Here is a 25,632-nt window from a genome sequence, read left to right as displayed (position 1 = left end):
TCCGATCCTTTCCTAATTTCTGTGCTTAACCCCAGGTCCTGCTGGGATTCTGATGGGGGAGAGGGGTGGGAGATGGGCACAAAATTGTCAAAAAAGAAAGGGAGTCAGACAGGCGAAGCTGGTGCATCCTTTCTTCCCACTGCAACAGATGGTTATCACAAGGTGTGTGTCGGGGGTGAGAGGAGCTAGTGGGTACTAGCCATGAACAATGAGCTGGTTTCTTCAGGAAGGTATAACTGACAAGTTTCTGGAGGATTCAGGCTGGAATCGATATCCGTGGATTCTCACGCCGTAAACTGGAGCACAGCAACAAGAGTTCCTGGTATGTTCTCAGGACAGAGGCCCCTCTTGCCCATCGGACCAGTAGTTCCCTGATCACTTGTCCCTACTCTGTTTTTTAGTTCTCCGACCAGGGATCGAACCCGTGCCCACTGCAGTGGAAGAAGTGTGGAGCCGTAACCACTGGACCCCCAGGGAATACCCGTGTCCCTACTCTTTGAGCCCCTTTCTTTTAGTAGGTAGTCTGGGTTTTGTTACCCTCTCACCCCCTCATTCCAATCTCTGGTCTAGATTGGAATCTACAATCTCTTCTCTGACTTTGGCTCAAGCCCCCCGTGATACAGTGGAACTCCTGACCTTCCAGGCTCCCGAGAATTTGGCTACGCTTGAAATTCCACATTTAGGACATTGTGTGCATCAGCCTTAGCTCCCCACGACTTCTCCAGTGGGGCTGGTTTTCCCCCATCCCAGTCTTCCCACCAACGGAGAAGGACTGAGTAAGAGCTGCTCAGAACTGGTGGGTCTGCAAACTTCAAGGCCAAGAAGGAGCAAAGTTCTCCTATTAGAGAACCCATCATGGCTCCGGACAGGGAGGTATTTCTCAAAAGCTTATTTATGATCACTTCTTGAATTGCCAACTGCCTTGAAATTTCACTTATTCCACCTCCTTCCTCTTTGAGTCTCATTCGCCAGTGGGAAGGGCCTGAAAGAGGAAGTACAAGAGTGAGAATAAGTGAACACAGAAGGGCTGGAAGATGAAGCAGACTGCAGTTGGTTCTCGCTGACACACTCCACCAAGGAGGACCCGTGTGAGGAGAAAATGCACCTGCTGCTGCTGTTCTATCTCCTCCGCTGGCTCGCAGGTGAGCTGGGCCTGGGTCTGTTCTCTCGGGAAAAGCCTATGGGGCAGGAGGAAGTGGCTGGCAGAGGGAGGAGGGAGCCCAGCAAGGTGTCCTGCTGAGAAACCAACCCGCTTTCTAAGTAGTTCCTCCCCGTTGTGAGCCTGTGTTTCATCCACTCAATCCCTCACCCTTGTGTTGCGGTGCCCACAACGGCCGATGCAGAAATATGGAGCATGGTCTTCATGATGAACCTAGAACCAGGCATAACTCCTGACCACCCAGGGGCTGGTCATTCAAAATGGACAGACGGATGGCTCCCACTGGTCACAGAGAAGCAGAGGCACCCTGGTTGCTCAGGAGAACTGGCGAATATTCGCTCCTGCACTGTCACCTTCCAGAAAGCTTTATGAGCAAGGGAGGGCTCTGGGGAAGGGGTGAGGGTGAAGGGGGCCTGGAAGGAAGGGAAGCGGAAGTTTGCCAGATGGAGAGGGAGAGGCAGTTCTAGGCTTTCGGGGAAGGAAATAGTAGAATGGAAAGGTCGAGAGGAGGTTAGCTTGGTAGAATGAAGAGGAAAAGGGGACAGGGATGTGAGCAGAGACACAGGGTTGAAGCCAACTTGAGGTTGATGGATACCATTTTTTTTTTGGCCACGCCGTGTGGCATGTGGGAACTTAGTTCCCCGACCAGGGATCGAACCCGCACCCCCTGCATTGGAAGCTTGGAGTCTTAACCACTGGGCCGACAGGGAAGTCCCATGGATACCATTTTGATTAAAAGTCAAGGGGGGGCTTCCCTGGTGGCGCAGTGGTTGAGAGTCCACCTGCCGATGCAGGGGATGCAGGTTCGTGCTCCGGTCCGGGAAGATCCCACATGCCGCGGAGTGGCTGGGCCCGTGAGCCATGGCCCCTGAGCCTGTGCGTCTGGAGCCTGTGCTCCGCAACGGGAGAGGCCACAACACTGAGAGGCCCCCGGACCCCAAAAAAAAAAAAAAAAAAAAAAAACACAAAAAACTGGTATGCAAATGTTCAGGGCAACATAGTCCATAATAGCTAAAAAGTGGAAACAATCTAAATGCACATCAACTGATGGATGGATAAATAAAACGTGGTATACTCATACCAGGGTATACTACTCGTCTTGAAAAGGAATGAGGTACTGACACTTGCTACCACCTGGATTGAGCTCGGTGAAAGAATCCAGACACAAAAGGCTGTACTTTGCATGATTCCGTTCATATGAAAAGTCTAGAATATGTAAATTCATAGAGACTGAAAGTAGATTAGTGGTTGCCGGGGACTGGGGGAGGGAGTAAGGGGAAGGGACGTCTAATGAGTATGGGGTTTCTCCTTTGAGATGATGACAGTGTTCTGGAATTAGTGATGATGTTTGCACAGCTTTGTGAATATCTTATAAAACCACTTTAAAAGGGTGAATTACATGGTATGTGAATTATATCTCCATAAGAAGATAATAAGGAGCAGAGAGAAGAATTAGGAGCAGTTGTGTTGTCCTGAGAAAAGTTTCTGTGGTTGCGTTTGGATCTGAGTCTCCAGAGGGCATGACAACCGGACATCCCTTTGTGACCCGTGACTCTTTTACGTGGTCTGATTGGATCATTCATTCCATCAGGCATAGAAATGAAAATGATGCTTCCAAGCAGTGACACGTGCTGTGAACAGAGCTGAGCCAGATGCGCTGACTCAGGGGGTGGTGGCTGTGCTTTCGATAGGGTGGGCTTAGAAGGAGCCCTCTGAGGAGGTGCTTTCTGAGCTGAGACCTGGGAGATGAGAAGGAACGGGCACTTCAGATCAGGGACGCCTTTTCAGGCACCGGGCACAGCAAGGCTCTGATGTGGAAATGAGCTTGGCCGTGGTACGTTTGAGGAACAGAAAGGCCTTGTGGCTTCCTTACACACTTCACAACAGCCTGCTGGGGCCGATTGGGAGGATACTATTATCTCTTTGGGGAAAAGGTCTCTGGGGAGGAGAGAGATGTGTGGCTCTCCTCCTGCCGGTGGCTGCGGGTGGCTTGTGGGTGCTCAGCCTTGAGTTTCGGTGTAGAAACAGAGAAGATAGGGGACAAATTGACAAGCGAAGCAGGGAATGCACGTAAAGGATTGCTTTTTTCCCTGACGTCTGGGAACAGGGGAACTTGATGGTGAGCAGATGTGAGAGTAATGTGTGTGTGTGTGTGTGTGTGTGTGCGCGCGCACGCGTGTGTATGTGGTTTAGGAGTGATTGAGGCAGAGCGGGAATATCTGTCTGAAGTGGGACAGGCTCAGCTGTGCACTAACGGGAAGCCAGTCTCAAGTGGGAACCTCTGTGCCACCTGTCACTGGCCTTTCCCATAGAACTTCCGATTGCAAGTAACACATTTAACCAGCACTACTTCCCTCTTCGCAAGTGTTCATTGTTTTAAAAGTACACAAGAAAATATCCCAGAAAGTTCCCACTGGGCTTTATAGCATTCATTTTCTATGAGAAAAGAGTCTTAATGATGCTATTTTTTTCAGAGAAAAATTAGCTGTCTTGTCCAACTTAAGCCTCACCGTAAGTGGTGGCAGAGGTGGACAAGACCCCAGACGTGCTGACCCAGAGTGGAAATTAGCTGATGTCCCCTGCTGAGCCGGAGATGGGGTCCAGTCTCAACTGTCACTCACTGACCGTGAGCCACTCACCTCCCCCTGGGGCTCAGCTTCCACCTGATCTAGGATTATTCCTGATCATCTAGGCTGTGAGTAACCATGCCCAGGGAGGATGCTGCTTCTTGGAGCTCCAGGCTGCCTCTGTGCCAGGAGGGTTCCCACAGCACAGGTTGATGGGGAGTGGGGACCTGGAAGAGGGGTCCGAGAAGTGAGTGGAGCAGATGGTCCAAGGGTCAGAGCTGATACTAAATGCTCAGTCGAGTTCAAGGGTCAGATCTGTTACTAAATGACAACTAAAGATGGAATGGCCATCCGCGTTAGAATCCTAGGGTTGCTGGGACAAATGACCACAGACTTAGTGGCTTAGAACAGCACAAATTTATAACGTTACAGTCTAGAGCTAAGAAGTCTACAATGAGTCAGCAGGGCAGCGTCCCTTCTGGTGGCTCTAGGAGGAAAATTTGATTCCTCGACTTCCAGAGGCTTTCCAGAGGCTGCCTGCTGCACCCTGTGGCGTGCGGAACTTCCCCGACCACCGGGGGTCAAACCTGCGGCCCCTGAAGTGGAAGTGCGGAGTCTTAACCACTGGACCGCCAGGGAAGTCCAGAGGCTGCCTGGTTTCCTTGGCGTGTGGTCCCACATCACTTCAGCCCCCGCTCCATTGTCATCACTCCTTCCCTGACTCAGACCCTCCCGCCTCCCTCGGTTAAGGACCTTTCTGATTATATTGGGCCACTGGGATAATCCAGGATAATCTCTCCATCTCAAGATCCCTAATTTAATGACATCTGTAAAGTCCCTTTTTGCCATGTAAGGGTGAAGATATTCACAGATTCTGGGGGTTAGGACACAGACATCCTTGGGGGCCATTGCTCTGCCTACCACACTATTAAACAGCCCTGTCCAGGCATTTGTTTTTCCTATGATTTTGAAAGTAGTAAATGCTCATTGTTGACACTTGGGAAAGTACAGGAAAAAAATGAAGAATTAGGAAAAATAAAAAAACCTTACGTCTGGGGCTTCCCTGGTGGCGCAGTGGTTGAGAATCTGCCTGCCAATGAAGGGGACACGGGTTCGAGCCCTGGTCTGGGAAGATCCCACATGCCGCGGAGCAGCTAGGCCCGTGAGCCACAACTACTGAGTCTGCGCGTCTGGAGCCTGTGCTCCACAACAAGAGAGGCCGCGACAGTGAGAGGCCCGCGCACCGCGATGAAGAGTGGCCCCCACTCGCCACAACTAGAGAAAGCCCTCGCGTAGAAACGGAGACCCAACACAGCCAAAAATAAATAAATAAAAATCAAAACAAAAACAAAAACAAAAAAAACCCTTATGCCTGTCTTAATGCCCGAGGTGACCAGTTGTTAAGATTTTGGTTTATTTATGTGTAAGCTTTGTTTTCTATGCATATTTTAAAAGTTCATTGGTGCTATACTGCATACGATTTTTTAACACCCTTATTTTCACTTCATATGAGAATTTTCCACATAATTAAAAATATTTCTAAGCATGAGTAGCAGTGTTTGCATTATATTTCATTCTATACTTATTTCCCGAATTGGTGGAAGTTAACTTTGTTTCCTTTATTTTTGCTAATTATGTGATGAATCTTTGTGCACACCCTTTTTGTTAGCCTCTTTGATTATTTCCCGAGAACCAAATCCTAGATGTAGCATTACTGGAGCAAAGGGCATGACTGTGTTTGATACATATGACTGCCATATGGCTTTCTGTATGGCTGAACCAGCTACATTCCTTCCAGCATATTCTCACAGTGCCTGGACCACCTGGCCCCCGTCAGCAAAAAAGTGAGTCATCAGGGCTTCCCTGGTGGCGCAGTGGTTGAGAGTCCGCCTGCCGATGCAGGGGACACGGGTTCGTGCCCCGGTCCGGGAAGATCCCACATGCCGCGGAGCGGCTGGGCCCGTGAGCCATGGCCGCCGAGCCTGCGCGTCTGGAGCCTGTGCTCCACAACGGGAGAGGCCACAACAGTGAGAGGCCCGCGTACCGCAAAAAAAAAAAAAAAAAAAAAAAAAAAGTGAGTCATCAAAACTTGATTGGTTTGTTATGTGAAAAAAGGTGTTGTCTTCCACATTTCTTATTTGCTAGATTATTTAAATGAAACATTTGAATTTTATTAGCCTCTGAATTTCCTCTTTGTGACTTGCCTCTTACCTCTCATCAGTTTTCCAAATGGGGTATTAATGTTTTTCTTGTATACACTCTTAATCGAGAGAAACTCTATTAATCCTTTTCTATGTTGTTTGTTCTAAATATTTCTCTCAGTCTGTTCTTTGCCTTTTCAGTCTTTTTTTATTGGTATGTCCAAGTGCTATATTTGCATGCAGTCAAATTCACTACTAACTCTTTCTTGTTTCCTGTCGTCCATTGATTTCAAGTTTCGAAAGATCTCCCTGTCATCCAGGAATTTTATGGAGATTCACTTCTGTTTTCTTTCAGTTTAAAAAATGCTTTGCTATTTTATGCTGACCTCCTTAATCTCTCTGTATTTACCTAAATGGAACACCCTGAGAGGTGACAGGATAGGGTTATGCCTTAACCCTTCCCTTCTCTGTTTATCGTTTTAGTCTCCTATGGTATATGTGAAATTCTTAAATAGACTAGGTCTGTTTTTAGGCTATTGACTGTGTCCTGTATACACATTGATATGTGTATACAGTCTTGTTATATTCACAAACTGGTTTCTTTATTATGGCTTGGTACTATTTTATTTTTTTTAATTTATTTTAAAAATATTTATTTATTTTTGGCTGCGTTGGGTCTTTGTTGCTGCACATGGGCTTTTCTCTAGTTGTGGAGAGCAGGGGCTACTCTTCGTTGTGGCGTGCAGGCTTCTTATTGTGGTGGCTTCTCTTGCTGTGGAGCACGGGCTCTAGGCTCGAGAGCTTCAGTAGTTGTGGCATGCGGGCTCAGTAGTTGTGGGTTGTGGGCTTTAGAGCGCAGGCTCAGTAGTTGTGGCACATGGGCTTAGCTGCTCCACGGCATGTGGGATCTTCCTGGACGAGGGATCGAACCCTTGTCCCTTGCATTGACAGGTGGATTCTTAACCACTGCACCACCAAAGAAGCCCCTGGCCTGGTACTATTTTGATACCTGGCAGGCAAGTCCCTCCTTACTGCTCATCTTTAATATGTTAAAAATTCTTTTCTCTTCATTTATTCAAATAATCTCTAGCACATATTAAATATAATATTTATTACATAGCCATACATATTCATATGTATACACACATGTGTATAGATGGAGATTAGCTGAAAAAAAATGTACATGCTCTAAAAATGTTCTGGGGGTTTTGAGTTAAATCTATAAATGTATTTGGGAAGGAGGAAAATCTTTACAGTATACAGCATTTTCATTAGGGTTCATAACAGAGCTCTTCTCTTATATTTAAACCTTTATGTCTGTCAAGAAATCTTCATTGTGTTTGTGTATGGTTTTTTTTCTATAAGTCCTGATTGTTTCTGTTAAAGTTATTCCTTGGTATTTAATACACCTTTATTACTACTGTAAATGAGCACTTTTCTATTTTATTTTCCAACTACTTGTTACTGGTTTATAGGAAAGCCATTGATTTTAATATATTTATTGTGGCTTTAGCCACTCTATTGAATTCCATTATAAATGAAAATCCTTTTAAACTTAAGATTTAAAATTTTTCTATAAATGTTATTATTTCCCCCCAGTAATTTATTTTATATTTTTCCATGTCTCAGAATTTCAGAAAACAGCACATGTACAGAAAAGTGGATACAGAATCAATGTCCAGGTTAACACATTATTATAAAGTATATGCCAATGTCTCACATTAATTGTGGTATTTGCTGAGGCTTTTTTTTTTTTTCTTGCGGTACGCGGGCCTCTCACTACTGTGGCCTCTCCTGTTGCGGAGCACAGGCTCCAGAGCGCAGGCTCAGCGGCCATGGCTCACGGGCCCAGCCGCTCCGCGGCATGTGGGATCCTCCCGGACCAGGGCATGAACTCGTGTCCCCTGCATCGGCAGGTGGACTCTCAACCACTGCGCCACCAGGGAAGCCCTGAGGCTTTTAATAGATGATCTTTATCAGATAAAGCATGTGCTACTCTTAATTTGCTAAGAATGTTTAGAAAATCATGAATGGGTGTTGACCTCGCGGCATGTGGGATCTTAGTGTAAAGTGGGAAAAACAAATGTTGTGAACTGATGAATGGATATGCAAAATGTGGCAGACCCATGGAAGAGTGATCAGCCATAAAAAGGAATGAAATACTGACACATGTTATAACATATGCATGAATCTTAAAAAGATGCCCTGGATTCAGCTTGCTGAGTTTTCATTTCAGACCTTTGCACTTATATTCATGAGTGATATTTGCTTATAATATTTCTTTCTTGCACTGCCCTTGTCAGGGTTTGGCAACAAGATTATGCCAGTCTCATTAAATGGATTTGGGATTGCATCCTCCTTTCCTTTGTTTCAGAATTCTTTTGTGTAAGGTAGACATGACTTCTTCCTTCAATGTTTAGTAAATAGATATCTCCATTGAAGCTATATAAGTCTCGAGTTTTCTTTTGGAGAGGTTTTTAATAATGGATTTAATTTATTTAAATAGTTGTAAGATTATTCAGATTTCTATTTCTTTTTGTGTTGTTTTAGCACATTGTATTATTTTTGCTAGGCATCTGTTTATTCCAAAAAATTTTAAATTTATTGCCATAATCTTATCTAGATATCCTTTTATTATCCTATCTTATTATTGCCTTATCCTCTTGTTAGTTTTTTTGTTTTTTGGCTGCATTGGGTCTTTGTTGCTGCGCGCGGGTTTTCTCTAGTTGTGGGGAGCAGGGGCTACTCTTCGTTGCAGTGTGCGGGCTTCTCATTGCGGTGGCTTCTCTTGTTGCAGAGCACAGGCTCGAGGCGCGCAGGCTCAGTAGTTGTGGCGCACGCTCCGCGGCACGTGGGATCTTCGTGGACCAGGGATCGATACCGTGTCCCCTGCATTGGCAGGCGGATTCTTAACCACTGTGCCACCAGGGAAGTCCTTATTATCCTTTTAATGTGTGCAGGATATGTACTGATGTCCCCATTTTCATTCCTGATATTCGTTATTTAGACCTCTCTCTTTCTGTAATGAATATCTAATTAGGGTTATTTATTTATTTATTTTTAACCAACTCTAGGCTTTTTTGATTTCCTTATTATATGATTTTTTCCACTTCATTAATTTTTATTAACTTCATTATTTCCTTTCTTCTACTTTCTTCTTTCCTCCTACTCCTCCTTCTGTTTTTCCTTTAACTTCTGAAATATATGTTTATTAAATTTAAGTCCTTTTTACTTTTCTAATAGATGCATTTAACGTTATAAAATGTCCTTGAGCATAACTCCAGATGCATCCCATAAGAGTCTTTTAAATTAAGGTATAATTTACATATAGTGAAATGTATAGACCTTAAGTGTATAATTCTGAGTTTTGACAAATTCGTGTAACTTGTATCACCTATCAAGATACAGAACATTTCCATCACCTGGAGTTCTTTAGTGTCCCTCCCAATCTTTCCCCCACCCATGAATCACTGTTGTAATTTCTATCACCGAAGGTTATTTTGCCTAATGTAGAACTTTGCATAAACGGGATCATGAAGTTTATTCTCTTTTGATCTTTCACACAGTGTGTTTTTGAGATTCATCCATGTTGTTTTCTGTATCACCAATTCACTCCTTCTTATTATTCCGTACTATGCTGTTACTATGAATATGCTACTAATTGTTTACCTGTTCCCCTGTTGGTGAACATTTGAGTTTCTTCTTCTTTCTTTCTTTCTTTCTCTCTTTCTTTCCAGTACAGTTGATTTACGGTGTTGTGTTAATTACTGCTATACAGCAAAGTGACTCAGTTATACATATATATACGTTCCTTTAAAATATATTCTTTTCCATTAGGGTTTATCATGGGATATTGACTATAGTTCCCTGTGCTGCATGGTAGGACCGTGCTGTCTCTCCATCCTCTATATAAAAGCTCACATCTGCTCACCCCAACCTCTCACTCCATTGAGTTACTTCTAATATGTTGGTATTATAAATAAAGCTGTGATAAAAATTCTTTTTTGTGGACATTTGTTTTTAACTTCTCTTAGATAAATATCTAGAAGTGAAATTGCTAGGTCAGAGGATAGATTCATGCTTTGTTTTATAAGAAAAGCACTTTTACAGTGTTCCAAAATTATGTATAAAGTGGAAACAACCCAAATGTCATGAAGTGATGAATGGATATACAAAATGTGGCAGATCCACACCATGGAATAATGTTCAGCCAGAAAAAGGAATGAAATATTGATACATGTTATAACATGGATGAATCTTAAAAAGATTATGCTAAGTAAAAGAAGTCAGACAAAAAAGATCATATATTGTATGCTTCCATTTATATGAAATGTCCAGAAAGGCAAGTCCATAGAGACAGAAAGATTAGTGGTCTCCAGAGGCTTCAGGGAAGGGGTAGGTGAGGAGTCACTACTAATGGGTACAGGGCTTCTTTCTGGGGTGATGAAAACATTCTGGAATTGGATAGAGTTCATGGTTGTACAACTTTGTGAATATCCTAAAACCCACGGAAGTATACGTTTTCAAAGTGTAAAATTTATGATATGCAAATTATATCTTAACTTTAAAAGTGGACAGAAGTAAATTCTTAGTTTTCAACATGCTTTATTTAACTTTAGAAAGGAAGAAAATTATCCCAGCGTTAAACTTAGCAAATTAGAAAAAGATACGTGGTAATCTCAAGGAAATAAAATTATATCTATGAGAAATTAATAACTTAAAACTAAAAACAGTAACATTTACCAACTAAATCTCAAAATGGTTTAGCACAGGAAAAAAGAAAGAGGAAGAGGGGGAGGAAAAACATGAAGGAGGAAATCTTGTGACACATGTAATCAATAAAATAAAACAGCACATGTCATCAAAATGTGTCATTATAATAGGTATGAAAAATTTAATTATTAAAGGATACTTTATATTTGCAGAACTTTATGCTAATACACTGTAAAATAGATATCTTTTGGGGAAAAACAAAACAAAGAACAGAATTTATTAAAGAACAATAAAAAAAGCTTAAATAGGTCAATATTCATGGAGAAAAAAATTTAAGTAATCAAAGAATTTGCCCCAATGAAGAATTTGCCAGATAGTTTTCTAGCCAATTTTTTAAGATCCGAAAGAAACCAAAATTCCTTTGCTCTATTTATGTTCTGATCTCTGAGCACAAAATAATGGAAATCTGCCAGATCAATTGTGTGAAAGTAGCGTATCTCTACTACCGACGCTGACAAAGACACACAAGGAAAATGACAGAAAGAACCTCCCTTATGAGTATGGATCTGAGTTGAGCCCGGACAGCAGGCTCTGCCGGCAGACGGGTTTGGGTGGCCCGGGCTGGATTGCTGTTGTTTCTAAATAAGCCAGAGTTTTAAAATTGAGAGGTTCCACCCCAAACCCAGAATTTGGACTCCTCCAGAAAAATGAAAAGATCTTAAATTACACTGCTTGCTTCTTGCATGAGGACAGTGGGCTGAGTGGGAGGGGCCACGCCTCTGCGGGGGGCGTTTGCTCTCCAGATTGCCCTGGTCCTCACTACCTCCCAGGGTCTGACACTGATGCCATTCTTCATCATGCTTGAAGTGTTGTTTTTCTTATAATAAAGATACATTTCTCTGTATCTTGAGTCTTTCAAAGGCGAGAAAATGAAAGAAAGAGTAAGAACATATATATCGGGAAATGCTGCTTTACTCTATGATACCTGCCTTACTGCAAAGCTATAGTATTCAAGACAGTGTGGATTGGCAAAAGGACAGACAAATGGATCAACGGAACAGAATGGAAAATCCATAAAAACCTAAAATTTTTTTTTTTTTTTTTTTTTTTTTTGCGGTACGCGGGCCTCTCACTGTTGTGGCCTCTCCCTTTGCGGAGCACAGGCTCCAGACAGACAGGCTCAGCAGCCATGGCTCACAGGCCCAGCCACTCCACGGCATGTGGGATCTTCCTGGACCGGGGCACAAACCCTTGTCCCCTGCATCGGCAGGCAGACTCTCAACGACTGCACCACCAGGGAAGCCCACAGATTTGCTTTTTGACAAAGGAACCAAAGCAATTCAATGGGGAGAAATGGGATCTGGGCATTACGGGTGCCATAGCATGGGGAGACTGATTTGCATCACTGTTTTCGTCGATTTCAAAGGCGTTCCTTCCAGGGTGGTTTACAGTAGAAACGCTCAAAACAATTAGAACCGTTAGGAAGTTTCTCCAGGGCTAGGTGATGCGGGTGTTTCAGCTGAACCTCCTGAGGTCCTCAGTACAAAGTCATCTTCTGTGGAAATGGGTGCTCTGGTCTTTCTTCCCCATCAGACCAGCATAACACAGAGATGGTTGCAAAAGGACATTGCTGGAAATAGAAAGACTTACTGGCCACAGAGAAGGGGAGAGGGGGTGAACTACAGGAAGTTAATATTGCTCTGTGTCAACGTTTTTGTTTCTTTAAGGTCTGTAGTTGTGCTTTTATGGGATTTTCCTGGTGGCTTTGATCTGGTAGAATTTTGAAGAACAAGAGGTCTTTATGTGTAAGGTATATTCCTTTCTTGACGGCTACGTAACTCATGAGGACCTTGGGTTTATTGGAACGATTCACAATGCAGGAGGCTGTGGCCCTGCCCTCAGGATGGGAGGTGACAGGTACATGGATTCGTGTTTTCCAGGCTCATCTGCCATCACTGGCCCAAAAGCAGTGAGAAGCCTAGAGAGGGGCTCGTTGACTGTGCTGTGTCGATACAGCCCTGGGTGGGAGAAGCATGTGAAGTGGTGGTGCCGAGGAGCTGCTTGGAGCAGCTGTGAGTTCGTCGTTAAAACCACTGAACCAGAGAAGGAGGTGAAGAAGGACCGCGTGTCCATCAGGGACAATAGGAAAAACCGCACCATCGCCGTGACCATGGAGAAGCTCAGGCTAAACGATGCAGACACTTACTGGTGTGGGATTGAGAAATTTGGAACTGACCTTGGGGTCCAAGTTAAAGTGACCATTGACCCAGGTAAGCGTATGTGTATGTGTAGATGTGTCTCTTCAGGGCCTGCTCTGTCCTGGTCCCTGGGGTCCCTCTTTAGTGACTTGTCACTCAGAGTGAACTGTCACAGAGGGTGGGGGAGTCCTGAGGTCTCATGGAACCCACACTGACCACCTGGGATTGGGAGGGGCAAGGCTTCCCTTAGAGGCTCTCATGGCCCCCAGGGCCTCCTCGAGGATGGGACAAGTCTTTCTCGACACATTATTTTTCCCAGTGCCCGAGTCTATTGCCCATGGAGATCAAGGTGATGGTCTCACCTGGAGACCCTAATTTCTGCTAATGTTTTCCTGGGACCCCCGTTGCCCAGGTGTTCCTATTCTTTCTGGAATTTGGGGCTGGGTCTTCAGAGCTGCAGCTCCCACTCCCTGGTCCATATCCCATCTCAGGGGGAAAGACCCAGCACAGCGGGGCTGCTGTGGTTAATTCCTGGGGTCTGGAAAGGCCTCCACAATCAAAGGGCTGCATTCCCAGGTGCCTGAAATCCCATCATTTGCCATTTACACATTTGGGATTAAGGATGTTCTCTTCCTAAATCCTTTCAGAATGCAAACACTCTGAGCGTGTCGGCTCAGGGGTCTCAGTGCCTTGGTCTGATCGAGTTTATCTGTTGGGCTCTGCTTCTGCTGACCCTTGGACAGGTGACACCGGCTCATTGGGCACCTGTGGCAACGGGGCTGGGCGCAGAGTCAACGGAGCCTCCACCACACCAGGAACGTGTGAGGCTTGTTATACTTGCAAAGCACAGCCTTATTTCGTTCAATCCTGACGACGTTCCTGAGATGCAACCATCCCCATTGTGAAAGCTTTATAACTTGCCCCAAGTAAAGGCTCTTCCTGAACCTCAGGAATTTGCTCAGGGCTGGTCCTCGTGTTTGAAGTCACAGATCTGGGGTATGTCAGCCACCTGAGAGCCCCCATTCTGTTCATGTCCTTGTGGATAAATAAGGTGAGAGGCACTGGCCACTGGCCGAGGCCCTGTCATAAGCAGCCGGAGTGTTTGAATTCCAGCTGAACTCCAGCTGCCCTTGTCCTGAGGCAAGCCTGCCCCCCCCAACCTTCCAAGTTCTGCTTGATGTCCTCCCCGGACCTGTGCCAGCTCCACCTGCCTCTGAGGCTCTGAGTCTCCTAGCGGCCAGGGAGATATGGGCAGTCCAGGCTATAGGCCCTCTCCCTTGGCCCTGCTCCAGACTCCTCAGGTAGCCCATGATCCCCACTCCCCCACCCCACCCCTGGCTCAGAGCCATGTTTAAGGCTGCAAGTGGGTGAACAGGCAGAGCAATGTGTAACCTGGTCTGTACGCCAAGCACCAACCACAGTGCCGGCCACCACTCCTGCCACCTCTGCTATCAACACGTTCACAGTGCCAGTCAGCTTGGAAGAGACCAGTGACTCCCTGGATGCGACCAGCCCCGGCTCCAACAGCGGGTAAGCCAGCTCTGATGCTGCTGTTACATGTGGCCCACTTGGCCCAAACTCTTCCAAAGGGGGGACTTTTGTAGTCCCAGCTCCCAGCCAGAGCTTGTCTCCGGACCCTCAAGTTCAAGGATGCTGGGGCCTCCTCTCACTTACTCTCACAGCTCAGGAGGCCAGAATTGAAATCAAGGTGTCGGCAGGGTTGGCTCCTTCTTTGGGCTCAAAAGTAGACTCTGTCCCAGGCCTCTCTCCTAGCTTCTGGTGGTTGCCAGTAAGCCAAGCACTCCTTGGCTTATGGCAGCATCACTCCAATCTCAGCCTCTGTCATCACATGGCCTTTTCCCTCTGTGTCTGTGTGCCCCCATTTCCCTTTTATAAGGACACCAGTCATTGGATTCCGGCCCATCCTAATCCAGTATGACCTCATCTTAACTTGACGACCTCTGCAAAGATCTTATTTCCCAATGGGTCACCTTCTCCAGTTCCTAATGAATATGAATTACTGGATGAGGGACACTGTTCAGCCTGTACAAGGGGCAAGCTTAGAATCAGGGAGGCCTTTTCAGAGCCTTTGCCATACAATTTCTGTTTGGCTTCTAGACCCACTGAGACACCTTGTGGAACCCTCCTCTCTCTTTTTTTAAAAAACCATCTTTGAGGGCACCCGGGAGTAGGGGTTCCCAGACTGGAAACCTCAGGCCTGTAGGTTGAAAGGTTTCAAGGCCTGTGGCTGTCCCTGCTCCCAGGTGGCTGGGATAAGGCCAAAGACAGGAGGTGAGCCTGGGTGCCTGGGGCATCCTCTGTCGTTCCCAGCAGTGTTTTCCTGAAGACCAGCACCCTCCTTCCCTTCATCTCTGCTGTGTTGCTTCTTCTCTTGATGGTGGCCTCACTTGTGGTTTGGAGAATGATGAAACAACAGAAGAAAGGTGAGGGGACTTGGCTGACACCGGGCTGGGGCTGGGCTGGGGGGGAAGTGTGTGGGATTGATGGCCAGCATGGTCATCCGGGAACCATCAGCCCAAGGGGATACCTGCACAGTCTGGAAGGGGTGCCGTCCCAAAGGCCCCAGCGACTGGAAGTTTGAGGGGCTGGAGCTTGGAGGTGAACCCAGGAGGTTTTGGACTCAATTCTACCTTGCTCATCCCTCTTTGCTCCTCTTGCCTCTCTGCTCTGCCTCCCTGTCTGTTTCTTGGTTTGGTTCCTGGTGGCAGAGATGGCAATGGCCTTAGGCAGGCAGCCTTCCTAGGGTCCCCAGACACTTTAGTAGAATTCCTGTGGTGGTCAAGGAGGTACTGAATAGACATGGGGGCATGGAGAAACACACACACACACATGCACACGCACGGGTGTACACACACGTGCACGAGCACACGTTCACGCACGCACACGCGACATAGCCCACACACGAACGCACACGTGTACCTGTTCACACTCATACACAGTTCTCTGTGTTTTCTCAGGAGTGTTGGTGGCCGCGCCTATGTTTGCCCTTCCTCCCTTCAGCCCTTTCTCAGGCTACCCTACTTGTTCTGTGTATATTTGCCCTTTAGGGAAGGGCCTCTGCTCACGATCTGCACTTGTCTATCACGAGGTCTGGCCTCGGCCAAACACTTTTCCTGTCTGGCTCCACTTCCACGTTCTCACATTAACTGCACCTCCTCCCTTTCTCAGAACCCACTGGGATCTGGGAGCTCACGGGACCCTCTTTAACACTGCTCTGTCCCCACAGCCTGGGGAATCTTGTAGTTTGGAGAGACGGGAGCCTGACTCCTGTTCATCATACTTTCCCCCCAATGTATTGTCCGCGACCTAAGTTAAAAATACTTTCTGTCCCCCTCAGTATCTAAAAACCATAGGGAAAATCTTCTTGTTTCTTTGTTGTCTCCGAAGCTGGGGGCGTGACGGTGGCAGGGGGAGGGCAGGGAGAGAAAGAAACAGGAACCTGAGGGCACCTGAGAGCTGGTCCAGACAGTGATGACCCAGCTCGGGTACTCCACTCAGAGGGCAGCTTAGAGCCATCCCGTCTCGTGGACAGCTTGTACTGATGGAGCCCCTCTTGTGCCTGGTACAGTCCACACCCAGAAGGCATGGGAGGGACAGGCTCAGCCATCCAGCAGCCCGCATCCCACCTGAAGACCAACCAGAATTCAGTGGGACAAGGGTGATGAGATAGACATAAATCAAATGCCCTGGGAGCCAGGGAGGGAGGGATTCGACAGCCTGGATAGCTGGAGAAAGTAGGTGTGACTTTGAGTTGACCCCTGCAGGTGGAGGAATGGTGGCGTCACAGGCAGAATCCCAGCAGAAGTTTTAGGTTGAGCCTAATCCCGGGGGAGTTGATAATTGGCAGGGCCACCTGAGAAGCTGATTGCACAGTTCTGTGATGTGGGGAATGGATGGGCTGAGGTCTCCTTAGTTCTCATCTGAGGGATCAGAATTAGAACCAGGTCTCTTCTCTCTGAGCCCGAAGCCTAATTCACCTCTTTTCTCTCCCAGACCTGAGAGCGCCTGTGAGCCTCTGGATGGGCTTTCTAACTCTATTGCTTTTGTCTTTTAGCTGCTGGGATATCCCCAGAGCAGGTAAGAGAGTCCCCGAGCTCAGAGCAGAGACACCAGACACCTTTCCCTCACTTCCTTATTTTCCATCTCCCAGGAGCACCAAGGTCCAAATGTATCAGACAAACCCTGTACCCAAATGTCCATATACTCATGGCCCAGCTGCAAGGGCCGGGGAAGGGGCCCGGTCGTATGCTGGAATCAGCCAGAAGGGAGGAGGGCTTGGGAGGGGGAGGTGTGGGAGGCGAAGAGGAGACGGGGGTTGCAGAGGGAGCTGGGAGAGGGGGGTCCTCCAAGCCGAGAGCCACGCGTCCCTCCGTGGAAGAGAAACCTGTGTTTCCTCTCCTAGGTGCTTCAGCCCAAGGAGGACGACATCTGCTACACAAACCTGAGCCTGCAACAGACTGAAAACTCTGGGTCGTCCCGGAAGAAGGCTTCCACGAGGTCCTCTTCCCCAGCCCAGGCCAACGTGGAGGAAGTGGATTATGTCACCATGGTATGCGCCTGGTGGGGCTGCTATGGGGCTCAGACCGGACCCGCTGTTGCCCTTCCTTTGAGGACCGGCTTTCTCCCGCCCACGTGGGAGGGTGGGTGCTGGGCCAAGATGCAGCCATTGAAAGACTTGCTGGCCGAGCTCCTGCGTGCTTTTGGCATTTGAAGTGCCTCCACACCAGGTCTTAGCATTGGGAGACTCAGAGTCCGGTCAGACACGGTCTTCATGCTGGGCAGGGGAGACCCAGACAGGCTGAGGGACCTGGGATTCCGTGCCAAATGTGCTGCCCTGGCATGGAATTGAGGGAGAGCATCTTCTGCCGTGACCGGAGCTAAAGGTGCCTGGCAGAGTGGAGGGGGGAGCAGCTGGGGGGCCTGGGAGAAGACTCCAGAAGCCCTGGAGGGTCTGTCTCCCCAGGCTCCTCCAAGGTCTCCTCCGTCCATGGGCACAGCCTCCTGCCGGCCTCTCTAACCCCGAGGACGTCTTCATTGCAGGCTTCCTTTCTCAGGGAAGACATTGCCCGTGCAGCTCTGTCTTTGGAAACCTCAGATCAAGAGCCAACCTATAGCAACATGGGGCACCTCATCACCCGCATTCCCAGCAGGAGCCATGAGGAACCCACGGAATACAGCGCCATCAGGAAGCCTTAGCCTGCGCTCTAGGGGCCCCTCTCAGACCCACTCGAGGCCTCTGAGTACGTTCCTGCTTCATCTGCTCTCTGCCTGCCCCCCAGTCCCCTCATGGGACCAGCCAGGTCCTGAGGCCTCCGTCTGATACAGTCAGCATCGTGGCCAGCTATGGTTTGGGCTCGGGGCCTAGTCTCAGGGAGCTGCTGGGAGTTAGACAGGGGTCTTTCCACATCCTTTCTCTCCCACACAGCTTGGGAGGGGGCTGGGGCTACACTCTGGAGCTGCTGAGGGGGCAATCACAATGGTAACGATAATAATAGTAATTCACTTTTATTTATCGCTTATCACGAGCGCTGGACTGAACAACGGTCCTAAGACTTATTGGCACCTGGACCCTCGGAACCTGTGAATGTTACCTTCTGTGGCATAAGGGACTGTGCAGGTGTAACAGAGTTGAGGATTGTGGATGGGGAGACGATTCTGGATTATCCAACTGGGCCCTGAATATAAGCTCAAGGGTTCTTATAGGAGGGAGGCAAGACGGTTACAGAGGAGAAGACAGTGTGATGGTGGGAGCAAAGGTCGGAGTGATGCAGCCAGGATCCACAGAACGCCGCAGCCTCCAGGAGCTGAAAAGGCAGGAACGGATCCTCCCCAGAGCCCCCCGGAAGGAAGCAGCCCGGCTGACGTCTTGACTTTAGCCCAGTGAAACTGATTTCATACTTCTGGTCTCCAGAATTGTAAGAGAATAAATTTGTATTGTGTTAATGAAGCCATTACATTTGTGGTAATTTGTTACAGCAGTACTAGGAAAAAATATACTATGTAACAGGTACTCTTCCCTAAATGCTTTACCTACAGTAACTAATTTATTCCTCACCACAACCCTAAGAGGACGCCTTTATTATTGTCCCCATTTTACAGAGGAGGAATCTGGGTACAGAGAGGTTCAGTGACTTACCAAATTTTACTGCTAGCAAGTGGATAAGTTAGAATTTGAACTTGGGTATTTTGGCTCCAGAATCTGGAGTCTGGGCCACCACCCTGGACTGTGCGTATAAGGAGGATAATGTGTGTTGTGTGTGTGTGTGTGTGTGAGTGTGAGTGTGTCTATACACAGCTACTCACACAGGGACAGCCATCGAGTATATACAGACGCTGGACTTGCTGTCTTTATTCTAGGGTCCTGGCAGCTCTCCCTCTGGAATCCTGAATCTCATCCCAGCTTGCCATCTCCATGGTTACCAAACTAGTCCAGTACCCGGCCTGGAGTCCCTCTTGTTCTCTGCTCCTGAGTCCAGTCTCCTCCCAGCAGCCAGAGGGATCTCTTTAAAGCACAGAACTGATCACTCCCTGCTTGTAACCTTCCAGTGGCTTCTTCCACAGCCCAGGAGGCCCCCAGGGTCCATGGGTCCCTGCCTGCCCCTAAGACCCTCTCTCTGGCTACTCTCCCTCTCACTTGCCCTGCTCTGCCCACACTGGACTTTCTTCCATCCTTCTAACAAGATAATACGTGGTCCCTTCTCAGGGCATTGGCACTGGCTATTCCTTCTTTCTGGAATGGTCTTCCAACGGATATGTGAATAGTTAGGTTTGCCAAAGAGAGAGAAAGGCAGGGAGAGAGGGAGGGAGGGAGAGAGGGAGAAAAGGAGAAAAGGGAATTCCCTGGTGGTCCAGTGGTTAGGACTCCGTGCTTTCACTGCAGGGACCTGTGTTCAATCCCTGGTCGGGAAGCTAAGATCCCACAAGCCACGTGGTGTGGCAAAAAAACAGCTCAGCTCAAATGTTCCCTCCCAGGGTGGTCTTCCCAGACCCCCCTAACAGCAGTGGCCCCTGCTACACCTCTGATTCCTCTCTGTCACATTGCCCTAAGTAAGAGTAGTACTCCGCAAAAAAAAAAAAAAAAAAAAAAGTAGTACTTACTACTTTATGAGCTAACTTGTTTATTGGCACATGGGTTTACTGATTGCCCCCTCTCCACCAGGCTGTAGGCTGCCCAGAGGTGGGGAATTTGTCTTACTCACTGCTGTATCCCCCGTGCCTAGTTTAATGTCAGGTACAGGGTGGGTTCTTGAATATTTGTATGTTGACCGAATGAATAAGTAACGTGATGGTTCAGACTTGGGAACTCAGGGTGAGCTTTCAGGAGCAGGGACACCCGTGTCCATCACGTGAGGAAGGGACCCCTGGGTCACCTGAACAACCAGAGGGATTTCAGGATCCCCTTCCCAGCAGCATGCAGTGGAGAGACTTTTTTCCCCCTCCCGAAATGAGAGCGGTGAGGCGCCATGATTCCCTTTGACTGGAGGACAAAGGTCTCTTCCTTTGCTTGGGTTTCTTTTGTTTCAGGCTGGAGGGAAGTGTCGGGGAAGGGAGTCATGACTTGGGAAGAAAGGACCAGCTCTGCCTGGGGGTCACAGACAAGTGCCCCAGCAGGTATTGGGACGGTAGGGATGTTTAGTTGGGCCATTATCAGTGTGTCCTGGGGTTTCCCCAACTTCTCACAGCTCTGGACATCCCAAGTAGTCTGGCGGAGGTGGCCTTAGTGGATGGCCATCTCATCTCAGCATGGGCTGCGCTTTCTTCTTGCCTCCACTCCCTGAAAGATGATTCCCTAGAATCTCAAGGGCTTTATCATCCTGGGAGAGCTTACGGAGCCCAAGCAAGCTTAAATATTCTTGGGCTGGTCACCTGAGCTGAGTGCGTCAGAGTAAGAGTGTTTTTGACCCAGGTGGTTTTAAGATTTACAGAGCGAGAAGTGCCTGTAGGGAGACCTTTAAATGAAAAAGTGAATTGAGCTCTATGAATAAGTCATAACAGACAGTCACGTTCTGAATGGCGTCACTGCGCCATTTTTTTTTTTTTACTGTGCCATTTTAACCGTTGTGCGTGAAGTGCCTTTACTGTTGAGTGTTTAAGCAGCCCGCACAAAATAGACTCGCTCAGTACAAGCTTCTGTCAGATTGTAGGGGACTCATCTTCTCTGGAATCTACCACAGATACTAGTAAAGATTTACTGTCGTGAAACTTGTGACATATCTAGGAACACAGACTAGTATTCAGTTCTGTTTGATTTGGCTGGAGGAGTCTGGTTGCTGCATCTTCCTCTTTTTTTTTTTTATTGGAGTATAATTGCTCCACGACGTTGTGTTAGCTTCTGCTGTACAATGAAGTGAATCAGCTATATGTATACCTATATCCCCTCCCTCTTGGACTTCCCTCCCACCCTGACTTTGTCTGCATGGTGGATATGGGCTGGATGTGGAAGGTCCTGGCCGCCCGGCTGAGCCGAGGAAAGGTAAATCAGCCTAGAAGACAGATTCACTCTGATTCACACTTTTAATTGCCTCATTCAAGCTTTAAAAAAGTGTCTACCAGATATATCGCGGGATATAATGTTTTTATCCCAGCTCCCAGCCATCTGGATGGGTGGCTGTCTGAAAAGAGACCTTCTCATGTCCTTAGAGATGTAGCTGAGTAGCTCATGATATTTGTGAAATTTGTCCAGGCCGTTCTGTAGCTGGATGGAGCAGATTTCTGACTGGTGATCCTCACGGGAGGCATTTAGGTTCTTTAGGTTTTGGGTTGTGACTACAGGACTCTGCCCTGAAACCAGCCCGATTTGTTCAGTCCTGAGAGCGCTGGGGAAGTAGTCCGGGTGGGGGAAGGGAGGCAAACATGTGCAAGAGGTTTGAAGGGAAATTGTTTCATAATGTTTATAGACTGGCATCTAGGTGTTGTCTCAACCGTATCCGGCTGCTCCACAGAGACCCTGCTAAGGCAGACTTTGGGCTGTGGACTGGCACCTTTATTGCAAGAGAGAGAAAGTTCAGATAAGGTTCTGCTGATATGAGTGAGGGTGGCATTTACCACTTTCCAGGAAAGCACATTCTGTTAAGACAAACTCTGAGAGATTTAACCACTCAGTTCTGGTTGAGTGCACGATTATTTATAACCTGACTAAAGTTTCCGGGGTTTCCCTCCTTTGCTTTTTGAATGATTAATATTTAAAGATTCCACTTTATAAAAATTGGAGGGCTTGGGTAGTCTCCTTTTGAGAACTATGTGTATATTGCTGGCTTTCAGAAGACAGAGCCCTTTCTCTCTCTCTTATTTATTTATCTTTTTTTTTGCGGTACACGGGCCTCTCGCTGTTGTGGCCTCTCCCGTTGCAGAGCACAGGCTCCGGACGCGCAGGCTCAAGCGGCCATGGCTCACGGGCCCAGCCGCTCCGCGGCACGTGGGATCTTCCCGGACCGGGGCACGAACCCGTGTCCCCTGCATCGGCAGGCGGACTCTCAACCACTGCGCCACCAGGGAAGCCCCAGACCCTTTTAAAAAAATTGAAGTGTAGTTGATTTCTGCTGTACAACAAAGTGATTCAGTTATACATATTATATATATATATCTTCTTTTTTCATATTCTTTTCCATTATAGTTTATCACAGGATACTGAATATAGTTTCCTGTGCTAGACAGTAGGACCTTGTGGTTTACCCTTTCTATATATAATAGTTTGCATCTGCTAACCCCAAACTCCCAATCCTTCCCCCTCCCACCCTCCCTCCCCCTTGGCAAACAAGTCCGTTCTCTATGGACAGAGCCCTTTTGAGAGTCAGTTGAGGGAGAAAAATATACTGCACTGGCGATCTTCAAAATACATGGCCTTTAGCAGGAAGGGCCAGCTAACACCTGTTGATTTCATGTATCAACAATTTTTTAGATCAGGAGGGACTGATATAGTCAGTAGTCAGCCTTTTATTTTATCAAGTAGGTGCATTCTTACCCAATGTAGTTGAAATTGTTATTGGTCAGCTCATTGGAAAAGTTGGTTAAATCAAGGAATCACACAAAAGATATATTCTTTCTCTAAATGCTTTCTTTGGCTCAAAATATCTAAATGTGTCGTCATTTGCTAGTATTTGGATGTAGCTCTAAGCCTCTTTTTCACTGATGGGTCTGCTGAAAGAGGGACTCATTGCCTTTTCTGCACAAATCACACACACTGTCTCGTCCTGGAGTTCCTAGTTCCAGTTTCCCTAACGTGAAGCAAGACATTCTAGATACTTACGACGCAACCTGATTGAAAAAGCTTTTTTCATTTTTATGTTTTCACTGTGAATATTTTACAGTCCTCTCCCTCATTCCTAATTTGATGTTTTTTTTAAAAAAATGGCATGCTCTAAAGCATTCAATTTAGTTTTTGTAGAAATAACCGTTCTCTTTGTTTACATTTCCTGTCATTGGTCAATATCCTTTCTGTTTACACTCTTAATTGGTTAGTTTATGGATGAATTCATTAAATTGCATAATTATAATTAACATGTTTGACCGGCTTAAACAAGTTTGGGCCTGAATGCCGTTGACTCTTGTTAAACACATACCTCAGCAGGTGAGAGCAGAAGCGAGGGGATCTTCAAGAGAATCTGCCCATTGCCACAAGCATAAAGATAGTATGTTTCACCAAGAGATTGGAGGGTGCTGGCTGATCTAATAAGTTGGTTAAGAAAGGGGTTGGTTAAGACAGTTTCTACTAAACCATCTGTTATGACCATAGTTTCATAAAAGAAAGGACATTTAAGCACCCCAAGTCAGAATAGGCAGTGCTTCCCAAGAAGGACAGTTGGCGACTTTATGCCAATATGGATTTCTGTTGTGTGTGTATATAATCTCCTACACATTTATCGATACTTTGTCAAGGGCTGGTGCTCACACATGGGCTAAGGATTGGCAGCTACTGAGCTTGTCTACACTGTTCTCTAGACGTGGATTCTCTCCTCTAGGTCCAGCTAGTGTGGTCTAGTGTCCCCCTAAAGCCTTCTAGTAATCTTATTCATCGAAACTCTAAGGTTTTCACTCATGAGGGCCCCGTGATACTACATCAGTTGGGAGAAAGGTCCCTTTAATCACTTAGATTCCCCCGCCCAGCATAAGCTCTCCCCCAAATAATCCACTGTGATCGCAAACTCACACGGTCTTGTCCTGAAGGGGTGCGGTTCTAGCATCAAGGAAGGGTGACCCACCCACTGAACCTCTGAGGAGCGGTTCAGAATTAAGGAAGGGGTAAGACTCTGTTTCTAAGGGTCAGAAATAGAGAAGAGACATTCTGAATGCTTGTGTGGTAGGAAATCCACTCTTAGCAGAAAGGAGGGATGCCTACTCTACGTTCCCAGAATAAAAATGCCATCCTGGGGAGTTTCTGAAGCCTCCCGCATCCTCCCTATCACCCTTTCCATCTGCAGTGCCACAAACCCAGATATCCCCAATCCTGTGTTTTATTAGCTTATTAATTATTTCACTTGAAGTTATAAAATATTTGGTGTATACTATGTGTTTATATAGGATGCAGATATGTTATAAAGGATAGGGAAGCAAACACCTCATGTTCACAACCTTAATGAAGAAATGGAACATTATCAAATCCACCGAAGCCACCCACTCGTTGTCTGTCTTTGTTTTCTTCCAAGGAAGAATGTGCTGCTTGCCTAAGGTAGCTCTAAGGGCCCATCTCGACGCTTGGCCTGTTCTCCTTGCCTTCATGTTAATTACCAAAGCCATCAGATAGCTGGTCTACATTATGCAGCGTTCATACTAAGTTAACAAACCTATGCGACTCTTCCTGTATTAATACGACTTTTCTCCCCCAGTAAACCTACAAGCCAATTGCTTAACTGTGCCTATGTGCTCTTTAAAGATCTGGTGATGGGTTTGTCACTGGGGGAGCAAACACATTGAGTTTCTTTCTGGCATCCCCATGCAGAATGCTCCCCTCTATCAAGGATGGTGAGGGTTTCTGTGACAAGGAAGCACCAGGACACAGCCCTTGGTCTTAGCCACACTTCCCAGTACGAGCCCTCTGGTTATCGGAAGGAGCTGCAAAGTTCAGACGATGTACTCATTTCAAAAGTTCACAGGCCTTTGCAAGATTTGTAATAAGCCACAAAAGCAGAAGGACTAAATACCAGAGACCCTTGTCCTCCCACTGAAACACGCTGATGTCTTTTGGATGGCAAATGAAAGCAGAACTAGCAGAGAAGTATTTTACCAGAAAATATCTGAGACATGAGAACAGATGTGAAAGTGGAGGTAAAACGAAGGAGATTCTTCCCTGGAGCTGTCTTGGTGTCAGTAAATCTTGGCTTTCTTTCCTGGGGTTGTTATCTTGCAGCTGGTTTTTAATTTTTTTTTAAATTTTTATTGAAGTATAGTTGATTTACAGTGTTGTGTTAATTTCAGGTGTGATTCAGTTATATATATACACACACATATATTGTTTTTCAGACTCTTTTCCTTTCTGGGTTATTACAAGATATTGAATAGAGTCCACTGTGCTATACAGTAGGTCCTTGTTGTTTATCTATCGCATATTGTATTTTTTTTAATATATATATATTTTTGGCCGTGCTGTGTGGCATGTGGGATCTTAGTTTCTTGACCAGGGATCGAACCTGTGCCCCCCACAGTGGAACCTCGGAGTCTTAACCACTGGACCGGCCGGGGAAGTCCCAGCAGTGGGTTTTCTTGTTTTTTAAATTTAATTTTATTTATTTTTCATACAGCACGTTCATATTAGTCACCTATTTTACACATATTAGTGTACACATGTCAGTCCCAATCTCCCAAGTCATCCCACCCCCCCCCCGGCCCACCCCCGCCCT

At 46.7% G+C, this 25,632-nt stretch overlaps 2 protein-coding genes across 10 annotated transcripts in view; one reads left to right on the top strand and one right to left on the bottom strand.

Moving 5' to 3' along the window:
- RAB37 (RAB37, member RAS oncogene family) overlaps positions 1–25,632 on the bottom strand; it is a 70,665-nt gene that overhangs the window by 29,000 nt on the left and 16,033 nt on the right. The gene's annotated exons all lie outside the window — the stretch shown is intronic.
- CD300LF (CD300 molecule like family member f) lies at positions 773–18,746 on the top strand. 9 transcript variants are annotated; one of them, XM_024760686.1, is made up of 8 exons: positions 961–1,142; positions 12,521–12,850; positions 14,122–14,308; positions 15,110–15,222; positions 16,854–16,876; positions 17,202–17,348; positions 17,840–18,039; positions 18,503–18,746. In XM_024760686.1, exons 1-7 carry the CDS (start codon positions 1,100–1,102, stop codon positions 17,993–17,995), a joined length of 999 nt encoding a protein of 332 aa, XP_024616454.1. In that variant the 5' UTR covers positions 961–1,099; the 3' UTR covers positions 17,996–18,039; positions 18,503–18,746. The 9 variants fall into 9 exon arrangements, 3 of the variants coding, with proteins under 3 accessions (XP_024616454.1, XP_024616453.1, XP_024616455.1); XR_003005382.1 differs by lacking the exon at positions 18,503–18,746 and adding an exon at positions 773–873 and having other exon boundaries at positions 960–1,142; positions 15,113–15,222; positions 16,854–17,348; positions 17,840–17,977; XR_003005386.1 differs by lacking the exon at positions 18,503–18,746 and adding an exon at positions 775–873 and having other exon boundaries at positions 960–1,142; positions 14,245–14,308; positions 15,113–15,222; positions 16,854–17,348; positions 17,840–17,977.

Source organism: Neophocaena asiaeorientalis, unplaced genomic scaffold (genome assembly GCF_003031525.2).
Source record: "Neophocaena asiaeorientalis asiaeorientalis breed wild unplaced genomic scaffold, Neophocaena_asiaeorientalis_V1.1 scaffold30, whole genome shotgun sequence".
Taxonomy (NCBI): Eukaryota; Metazoa; Chordata; class Mammalia; order Artiodactyla; family Phocoenidae; genus Neophocaena; species Neophocaena asiaeorientalis.
This window is presented reverse-complemented; position numbering and strand designations above follow the sequence as displayed.

Coding starts and splice junctions, on each gene's coding strand:
- CD300LF (XM_024760686.1), top strand. CDS start 1,100: ATGCACCTGCTGCTGCTGTTCTATCTCCTCCGCTGGCTCGCAG. Junction 1,143..12,520: donor TCTCCTCCGCTGGCTCGCAG/GTGAGCTGGGCC, acceptor CGTGTTTTCCAG/GCTCATCTGCCATCACTGGC. Junction 17,349..17,839: donor AAGTGGATTATGTCACCATG/GTATGCGCCTGG, acceptor TCTTCATTGCAG/GCTTCCTTTCTCAGGGAAGA.